The following is a 10,216-nucleotide window of genomic DNA, read 5'->3' on the forward strand; positions in this document are numbered from 1 at the left end:
GGCAAGACATTTTGCTACCTGAGGCGAATTACAAGATGGCATCCATTCCTCATACAGAAGTTGGACCAGCAGTTGGACCTTAACCCAGCCTGACTGCTGAGAGAGTGTCTCCACCACACCTGAGGCAGCACAATATTTTAATAGGGCCAGGAGGACATGCTGGGTAGCAGAGCTGTGCAACCCGTTCAGTTGAAGCCCAAATCCTTTCCCCTGTATTTTATAATTAAGGTTTTATTCAGACTTTTCATATTACATTTCATTGAAAAGCAAACTGATCTAAAAAAGAAGAGAAAGAGGTGCAAAGTCCTCTCTGACAGGTAGATCTGAACTCTTAACCCGCACAGAAAGATGTTCCACCTCCTGTGTGGGATAAGACAGAAGGGGGTGGAGCCTCCCAACTCTCACCTGGGAGCTTCTCTTTCTTCTCCCAGCTTCCCACCTTGGAAGATCCTTACTTCCCTGCCTCTCACACAGGGTCCTTCACCAACAATCCTTCAGCCCAAATCCTGAGCCAGTTCAGAGGGATCTGGGCTTGGGTCAAGCTGGGTCGAGACAGCCCCAGATCAGGTTGGGCCACTCGCTGCAATCCAGAACTGTCAGGTGTCCAAACTGGGCAACTTCCAGCAAATATTAAAAACATAATAAAACATTAAACATTTAAAAAACAACCTTCCCTATACAGGATTGCCCTCAGATGGCTCGGGGTTCAGGTAACTCCATACCCTCCAACATTTCTCCAGTGAAAATAGGGACGTCCTAAGGAAAAGTGAGACATTCTGGGATCAAATCAGAAACTGGGATGGCTTCTCTAAATCAGGGATGTCCCTGGAAAATAAGGACACTTGGAGGGTCTGTTTTCCAAGCAAGCAAGTCATAAATTTCATAAATTACACATCTTGTTCCCATATCGGCCTGCAGTACAAGAAAGGAACACACCCATTATTTTAATGCATGTCAGTCACAGAAACAGCACATCATTTTACTTAACAATATCTATTTTAACAAAAGTGGCTGCAAGTTAGAAAGAAAGCCAAAAAAGGAGGAAGCTGCGGTCCATTTGAGCAATCAATCTGTGGTATGTTTTGAAATTACAGTATATTATTGAATAAGACAGAAAGCAGAAGGGACTGTACACAGAGAGAGAGAGCAAGCTTGTTCTCTGAATGCCGATCCTTATCTAGCTAACAGCAGAAATATTAGCAGATTTGGGTGGGTAGCAGGAACCCCCAGGTTTGAAGAAGCACAACATGTACACATCCCACCACCTTTCAGGAAAAAATATTTCCTGGGGGAGACTAACCAGCGCAAAGCCCAGCGGCCCAGGAAGGCTGAGTCACTGCTGGGGAAGAAATGGAAAAGTGTGTGGGAGGAGGAATGGAATGGAGTGTCCTGGGAAAGGATGCCGAGTGGGAAGATCTCAGGTGGGCGTCTGAGAGAGTTCAGCTGAACGGGGACACATGGGGTCTGCAACTCATCTCCTCTACCGAGTCTTAAACCTTTTGCGTTCAGGTGTCCTTTGACCAGCCACGATTGGTTCAACAGCCATTCCTGGACCAGGGAAGCCTTGCCACGGTGGTTCATGCACTGAGGACTTCAGGACTGAGTTAGTGCCGTGTGCTCTGTGTGGAGCTTCCCGCGTGTCTGATCCAGAAGCTGTATCGAGTGCGGGATGCTGCAGCATAATTGCTGGCCACAGTGAGACCTTGTCTGCATAGGAAGTCTGGGCTCAGAGGTCTACTTACCCGTTTGAGTTCAAGCCATTAATCTGAGCACGTGGGGAGGGGTCTCTTTCTCCTCCTCTGGGCAGCCTGTCCATCTTCCAGAGTTAATATAGGATGGATATGATAAGAAGTGATGTTTCCACCATAAGCGGAAGAAAGAGATCTGCTGCCCTCCCTCACAGGGGTGGCTGTGGACTTGCTCAAGAAAACTGCCCACCTCAGGGGCAAGGGAGGATGAGTTTGGAGCCCCTCCCTCCTGGGAGAAGCATGCGACCAGTGGGCGGAGCCTCTGCGCACACCTGGGGGGCCCTCCTCCCTCTCTTCAGAATCCCAACTGCCACCTGCGACCTGAGCTGTGGGGGGTGGGGGTGTCCAACTTGTTCAAATCTGCTCAGAAAAGGTTAGTGTTTTAAAAAAAGGATATGGTGGTAAATGTTTTGGCAGATTTAACAAAAATGATATGGAGAATAAGGAAACGGTTAGTGGAGAAGGAGGACCCCTACGAAGAGAGGTTGTGGGGAGCATCAGTGTAACGGGGGCAGGGCAACAGTCCCAGGTTCATCATCTACTCAAAAGAACCTAAGGAGACCCCGCTGGATCAGGCCAATGACCCGTCTAATCCAGCATCCTCTTCGCCCAGGGCCCAACTAGATGCCCCAAAAGGAAACTGACAAGCAGGATTTGCACCCAGAGCCCTCTCCTCCTCCTCCTCCTCCTCCTCCATGAATTTGTCCAACCCTCTTTTAAAGCCATCCAGGTTGGTGGCCATGACTGCTTCCTGTGGCCAGGAGTTCCACAGTTAAACTCTGTGCTGCATGAATAAGCCCCGTCTTTTATCTGACCTGAATCTTCCAACATTCAGCTTCACTGCATGTCCACAAGTTCTGGTGTTTTGAGAGAAGCATAAATTTATAAACTTCTAGTATGTCGCCTCGAACTCGCCTTTCCTCTAGACTCAAAATGCTGCAACTCTCAGGGGAGTCGCTCCACTCGCTCAGTCATTTTGGATGCCCTTTTCCGAACCTTTTCAAATTCTACAATATCCTTTTTGGATATTGTAGAATTTGAAAATATCCAGAACTGCACGCAGTACTCCAAATTGAGTTACACCATAGATTTGTGCCCCTCAGTTTTCTGGCTCTCAAGCGCTAACAATCACTTCCTGAAAATGAATCCCAAACCACTGTTGTTGTTGTCATCTAAAAGTCTGGCTGCCGAGAGAGCATATTTGTAAGATTCAGTAGTCCTCTCTCCTGGGGGTTTGGTTCCTCCCCTGCAAAAATTTCCCCTTGGGGGTTCAAATATGGTGCCTTCACACTAATATTCCCAGTTGGCCAGACATTATTCATTACTGCATTGCAGGACAGAGTTCAAGGAGTCTGCAAGAGCTTTCCATTAGGACAAACTCCCTATATAGGAAAAAGAATATACCGTATTTTTCCATATATAAGACTATATTTTTTCCTAAATTTTTGAAGTTTAAAATAAGGGGTCGTCTTATACGCGGATAGTGCATTTTCTTAATTTTGAGTCCCAAACAATAGGGGGCATCTTATCCACAGGGGCATCTTATACACAGAAAAATACGGTACCTCATCTTGGATGTTTCATCCTCTGGCCAACTGTCTTCTGCCACCCTAACGCCTCACCATCTCTTCATCCAACCATAAGTGGAAACACTTACTCAACCCAATTTAGTTTTGCTGTACAAGGAGAGACCTAGCAGGCAGTGCTAGGCTCCTCCTAAACTGGTCCTTACCCACTTTGTGCCTCAACTAATGCCTTATGCCAGGGGTTTTCAACCAGTGTGCCATGGTACCCTGGGGTGCCTTGAATGATGGTCAGGGGTGCCGCTGGCAACACTGGCCTCTCTCTCTCTTTCCTTCCCTCCATCCATCCTCGGATGCCCTCTTGCTTCTCTGCCTCCCAAAGGCTTGTGTGGCTCTTGGTTGCAGCAGCCGTGGCTACAAGCTCCCCAGTTGAATGGGGCCTCTGGGGCTGGCCAGGGGGTGCTGGGCGCCAGGAGCTGAGGCGGCTTCAGAGTAAGCAAGCAAGTGGGCGAGGGAGCCCAGCCAGCCAGTCCACCAGCCCTTGCTGTTGGGAATGGACAGACAAGTCCCAGGCCCCTGTGGGGCAGGGTGAGGAGGCACCTCTCTATGGGGCACAGGGGCAGCTCAGAGGCCAGGGGCGGCAGCAGCGGCTGCCCAGAGGACTCCCAAGGAGAGGGGAGAGGAGGCTGGGGGAACACTCCACAAGGGACGGTGTTCGAAAATGGGTGAGGGGCTGCCGGCTCTGCAGATAAGAGGTGGCATAACTGGGCTCCTGAGCCCCACAGGGGAGCTGCAGAAAGAAAGGTAGTTGGTCCAGGGAGCCATGGACTCAAAAAGGTTGAAAACCTCTGCATTGTGCAATTTCAATGCAGCTCTCTCCAGGACTCTTGCCTGAAGCCTGAAGATGACGGCCTTCTATGCCGAGGAGATTATCTACAACCTGATTCCCAAAGAGGAGAAAAAACCTGTCAAGACGGTCAGGTATGGGGGCAAACTAGCAAACATTAATTAAAAAAAAAACCAAAACAAAACACCCCTCGGGAAACAGTACAGAGGGGCTCTCATCGCACTCCAAATCATTTTAAAGGAAATTAATTTGGTGGGTTGGATCCAGCTGTAGTCAGTCAAACGTGGGCATTAGTGAGATCAATGGGGCAAGCTAGTCATGTTGACTGTAGTGGGAGCTCTTTGCTTTATTTATTTACCTTTAGTTATTTATTTAAAGTCACTTCAGCCCCAAATGGCTCCCACTACCACCCCACCCCCCAGCACCTGCCACCTGAGGCAGCTGCCCCACATTGCCTGACGGCCGGCCAATGACTCTTGAAATATAAATGGTGTGCTTCTTTCCGCTACCTCTTGAACGAAAGGTTTATGTCGACCTTCAAGCCAACTGTGATACGCGAAATCCAAGAGAGGAAGACGGCGCCCTCCAAAACCATGGGGATCCCCAAGCTCTACATCCCCACTCCGAGAGAGTTTCTTCGGAAGCATGCCAACGAACCCAAGCTCTTAAAGCGTACGTTTTAGCAGAACCGTGGGGTCGGGGTGAGGTTCGTTGGAAGCACGAATCTCCGGAGCCATTTAAATCTTCTGTGCTGTGGGTCTCTCCCAATCCTTTTGGAAAGCATTTGAGAGAGGACCACTGTCTCTGGAAGGGAAAGATGCCACAACCACCACTTTGCATGCTCTGTACATTGCAGGGAGTGGCACTAGTTGCCCCTTTGTGTCCCTTCCAACTTTTCAGCTGTATGATTCTAGGATTCTGCATCTGGCCTGAGAGAACAGCTGGACACTGGACCAGACCAGGTCTACCCAGAAAAGTTCTGCTTTCTTCTGGGGCTGCAAGTGAACCCAGTGTGCAACTGTGCTGTTGTTATTTATTTCTGTATACCTTGCTTTTTCCCTGGTGGGACGAAAAATTGTGGGTGCCCTGCCCCTTCATGGGGAATGTTGTGGGGGCTGGAGCACCACCCACAAGCCCACACACTCAACACCTACATTGGGAGCAGAGGACTGGTGGGAGGAACCAGCTAGGGAACCACCAAGGGAAGAAGGCTCAGAGCCCAGGGAGGGGTGGTGGGACGATGAGTGGGAAGAAGGAGACGAGGGAGAAGACTGGGAAGAGAAGGTATCGGAAGCTGGAGAGGCAACAGGGCTTAGTGAGCGGGGAGAGTCTGTGGCAGAGAGGAGTCCAAATTCAGAGGCAAGAGAGGAGGGAGGCCAAGAGGCAGAGATGGGTCTGGATGGTGAAGAGTCATGGGTGTCTCCCCCTCCTGCTGTGATCAGCTCACCTCATCCTGCTTTTGCTACTAAGGAGTTAACTCCAACTTGCTCAGTGTGATTTACTGCTGGCTCGCTCCTGTCAGCCAAACTGTAACTCTGGGAAGGGAATAAGGATCTCTCGACAACTCTCAGCACCCACAATTCTTTGGGGGAACCATTCATGGAGGAGAGATCTATGGGTGGCTCCGAGCCAGGGTGGCTCTTCTCTTCTCTCCATAGTTGGAGGCAACGATGCTTCTGAATCCCAGTTGCCAGAAATCACAGGAGGGAGAGGGCCTGCATGCCAGAGGGTCTCCAAGGCAGTTCTTTGCTGATAAAACAGTTGCAAACGTGTGGCTTTTCCAAAACAATGCAGGAAGAAGGAACCAAGGCATGAAGAAGCCGCCAGGGCTGAATGTGCCTGAGAGGAACGACCACCCCATCATGGGCATCCGAAGCAAGAAGGATTACATCTCCTCAAACGTCGCCGAGGCCATCATGGCCGTGGCCAAGAAGCCCCTCCGGGCATGTGTTGACGTGCGGAAGGGAGACAAGTTCCTCCTGGATGATTCAGGGCTCATTCAAAGATACCTCCACAAAAAGGTATGGTTCAGAGGAGCGTAGGAAGCTGCTTTTTATGGATCTGACTTGTGGACCATTTGGCCCAGTGTTGCCTACACTGGCTTGCAGCAAAGGCTCTCCAGGATTTTCAGATTTGGGGTCTCTCTCAGCCCTCCTTGGAGGTGCCCTTCTCTAGGCACATTTAAAAATCTCAGATGCTTCGGCTAAAATAATATTTAAAATGTGTTGCTAAGGTTCTAGAGGCCTTACATAGACTCAGCAAAGATGCTAATCCAAGAGGGCCTTCGCAGTAGTGGCTCCGTCCCTGTGGAACATCCTCCCACCAGATGTCAAGGAAATAAACAACTATCTGACTTTTAGAAAATATCTGAAGGCAGCCCTGTTTAGGGAAGTTTTTAATATTTGATGTTTTATTGTGTTTTTAATATCCTGTTGGAAGCTGCCCAGAGTCGCTGGGGAGACCCAGCCAGATGGGCGGAGTATAAGTAATATTTTTTGTTATTATTATTATTAAATGGTTTTCTTTTATTCGCATTTTGCTCATGATCTGATTCACTGGGCAAATAATTGACTAATACACACATACATATATATATCCATAGTACCCAAACTAAAGTATTGGCTGCTTTGTTTATTCCTACAGTGAACATTTTCTTGGTCAATTTCTTGCCATGCTTGGTGGGCTTGGAGGAGGAGATTAGGGGGTGTTCAGGCGTTTTCTGCAATGCATCATTTGGGACATCCACGTGTGCTTTCCTTGCAGGATTTTGGTGTGACACCAAAATACATTAAGAAGCGGATAATGGACGCCAAGAAAGCTCAGGAGGAGAGCGATGCTTACCTTCAGCAAGCCCTCATGCAGAAAGGCCTGACGAGACTCTCCAAGGCAGAGAAGGAGAAAATCATGGAGGTGCGCAGGGGTGACGCAGATCAGACAGGACGGGGGAGGAAATAAGTTGGCTCAGAAAAGGAGCACCATGGGGCTGGAGAGGCTCCCCTGTGAGGAACGGTTGCAGCCTTTGGGGCTTTTTAGTTAAGCGAAAAGGTGAGGAAGAGGCAACATGATAGAAGTTTATCAAGTTATGCCTCCTGACACCAGGCAGACCCCTAGGCTGTCCTCTTTTTGGTGCCTGATAAATACATTCTTGTTTAGCCAAGCTACCCAGATGTTTAGAAAGTTGATGCGGGTCTTAATCTGTTTTCAGTCTATTATTTAAAATTTTCAACATCTTAAATCATTGTACATAATTTTTCTTAGTGATAATTTTATTATTTTGTCTCTTTTGCAAACTGCTTTGAGGGTTGTTCTTGTTTTTACAATCAAGCGGTGTATATATTTTATGAAATAAATCCATTCATTTTATCCATTTTTAAACTTCTTTCTGCACTGCTGGCTGCAAAGGCACATCAAGCACATTTTGGCCTCCTCCCGCTGCATACCGTACTTCATAAGGTTGCTTAGAGTTTGCTTTTCCCTTCCTTCGCACAGGGCCTGAAGAAAAACTGGGAGGAGATCAACCACGAATACCAAAGTCTTTCCGTTTTCCTCGATTCGATTCCGAGGAGACTTCGCAAAGAGAAGATGGAGGTGGAGATGATGCAGCTGGAACACTACATCAAATTACTCGAGAAACACGACATTGTGTATATTTCAAGCGTATAGGGATATGATCGGAGATATTGGGCATGATCCAGGCTCAGTCAAGCACCTTCAAGGCCCATCATTGGCAACAGGGTGGGAACGAAGGCATTGCTTACAGTTCTCCCTCTGAAATCAATGAAGCCACACAGGTCCTCTACTGTGGATGGAATCTGCCCGTCGTGTAACAAGTTGTTTTTAACAAATTATTTTAATAGTTGCTTTTAACCAACATGTAAGTTTGGAATGTTACAGCTTTGACAAAGGTGCAAAGTGAAATCTTGTTTTATTTAGAAATAAATGTCCACACCAGTTTCATTCATCACCTGTGTACTTATTTATGTACAGAACAGAATTGTAGAGTTGAAGGAGACCCACAGCATCATCTAGTCCAGCCCCCGCAATGCAGGAACCACAGCTAAGCGAATGCTGCTTACCCACACGCATTGTCCAAAGCGGCGCACAATACATAAAACCGCAAAATATAAATGAAGAAGCACAATTCTTAAAAACCCAAAGCCCAGGCTTAACCCACCTCTCCCTGATGGGCAGAATCAGATTTGCGAGCTTTTCTGTTTGATGCATATAGGTAGGAAAGGTTCTGGTGCCTTTATTGCACACAAGATGCTGGACTCCGTACATTTATTCGCAAGGACTTGTCGTTGCAAGAACATTGCCGGATCCAGAGTCTTCCTCTGCCGCACACAGTCGCTGCAGATTCCTCGACTAACATTCCCACTTCCGGGTCGTGAAATATACTCGGAGTCGAGAGTGGATTTCATGCTCTTTATTCAGCTCATAGTGGTGAGGAGGAATGGAAGTTCCCCCGGAATGTCTGCTATATATACATTATTTACAAAATGGGCCCCCCGTGATTGGCTAATTCTGGGATTCGCCTGTAAGCCAATCAGGTTGTGGATTCATTTCCACCTGGAGCTGGATTGGGTGGCTCCTGTGGACCAATCAGACTGCTGCACTCTGAATCCTATTGTTCTAGGACCAATCAGACTGCTGCCTTTTGGATCCTATTCAACTCAGTACATTAGAAATCGCATGGCCTGGTCACCCCACTCTTTCCAAAAGGGAAGTAGGAGAGGATTTCTCGCAAGGAGTCCTCAACCAGGTAGCTCCAGCAAGATTTAGATTTCCTTCTTATGCAAGAGTGTGTGGCTAAGTCCTACCCGGATGGAGCCAGGGGTGTAGTGTGGGAGTGTCAGGGGGGCAGTGGCCCTGGGTGCAAAATTTTTGAGTGGGAGCGAAGCAGGCAACCCCATGCAGACAACCCCAGAGCAGCCCAGCACCCCTTTCCAACCCCATCGGCCAGCTGGGCTTCCCCCTACATGGGTGGGCAGGCAGCTCAGTCCACACCCAATTTACTCTGGTGGGGGGGTCACTCCAGCCTAGGGCTGCCTACCTGGGCAGTTACCGGTACCTTTCCACAAGAGCTGACACTGGTGCCGAAATCCAGCATCACCTGAGCTCTGTGAGTGCAGCTTTCTCCTGATTGAAGTGCAGAGTGTTTGAGGACCAGGACATTTGCAGGGAAACCAAAATGCTTGTTTACAAAGCTACTGTACTACCAACCTTACTGAATGCATCCCCATCTCCTCAAAAGATTCCATCAACGGGGTCTCCGAAAAATTTTACACATCACTTGGGAAGACAGGTAAACTAATACCAGTGTACTGGAAGAAGCAAAGATGCTGCTTACCAGTGTTGAAGCAATGATTCTTCAACATCAACTTCACTGGACTGTTCATGTTGTGCGGATGCCTGATGATCGCCTTCCAAAGCAACTACTCTATTCTGAACTTTAAAATGGAAAGCATAGTGGTCAACAAAAGAGGTTCAAAGACTCTCTCAAGGTAAATCTTAAAAAATGTAGTATAAACACCGACAACTGGGAAACACTGGCCTGCGAGCGCTCCAGTTGGAGAACAGCCTTTACTAAAGGTGTCATGGGCTTGTAAGATGCTCGAACTCAGGACAAAAGGGAGAAATGTGCTAAGAGGAAGGCACCCTCGGCGGGATCAACTCCCGCCTGGAAACCTCTGTCCTCACTGTGGAAGGACGTGTGGATCCAGAATTGGCCTCCACAGTCACTTATGGACTCACTGTTAAAACCATGTTCATGGAAGACAATCTTACTCGGCCAAGAGGGATTGCCAAGCCATACATCCAGCCATATCCGGAATTCGGCGTCCAAAATGGCGTCTGGGGAGGATTTCCGCAAATCGGCAAAATGTCCAGGGAAAACTGGACGTATGACAACCCATTTCGGAATATTTTTTTCTTAAAAATAGCTTTAGAACCTCATTCTTTTGGGGGGTTTTCCTCCAAAAATTAAACAACTTTGGCCAAAAGAAAAAGAAAGGAAAGGAAAGGAAAGGAAAGGAAAAGCTTTTTCCAGGATTTTCACTTTTTGAAATATGGCAACCCTACTCCATCAGCTGACAACT

General features: G+C 48.0%; 1 protein-coding gene across 1 annotated transcript; it reads left to right on the forward strand.

Moving 5' to 3' along the window:
• Positions 1-1,698: 1,698 nt before the first annotated feature.
• Positions 1,699-8,079, forward strand: LOC309353319 (enkurin-like). Its single transcript, XM_081882722.1, has 6 exons — positions 1,699-2,121; positions 4,144-4,252; positions 4,642-4,790; positions 5,913-6,139; positions 6,882-7,028; positions 7,608-8,079. Exons 2-6 carry the CDS (start codon positions 4,176-4,178, stop codon positions 7,779-7,781), a joined length of 774 nt encoding a protein of 257 aa, XP_081738848.1. The 5' UTR covers positions 1,699-2,121; positions 4,144-4,175; the 3' UTR covers positions 7,782-8,079.
• The last annotated feature ends 2,137 nt before the right edge of the window (positions 8,080-10,216 follow it).

The sequence above is a fragment of the Podarcis melisellensis genome, assembly GCF_964234715.1.
Source record: "Podarcis melisellensis genome assembly, chromosome: 12".
Classification (NCBI taxonomy): domain Eukaryota; kingdom Metazoa; phylum Chordata; class Lepidosauria; order Squamata; family Lacertidae; genus Podarcis; species Podarcis melisellensis.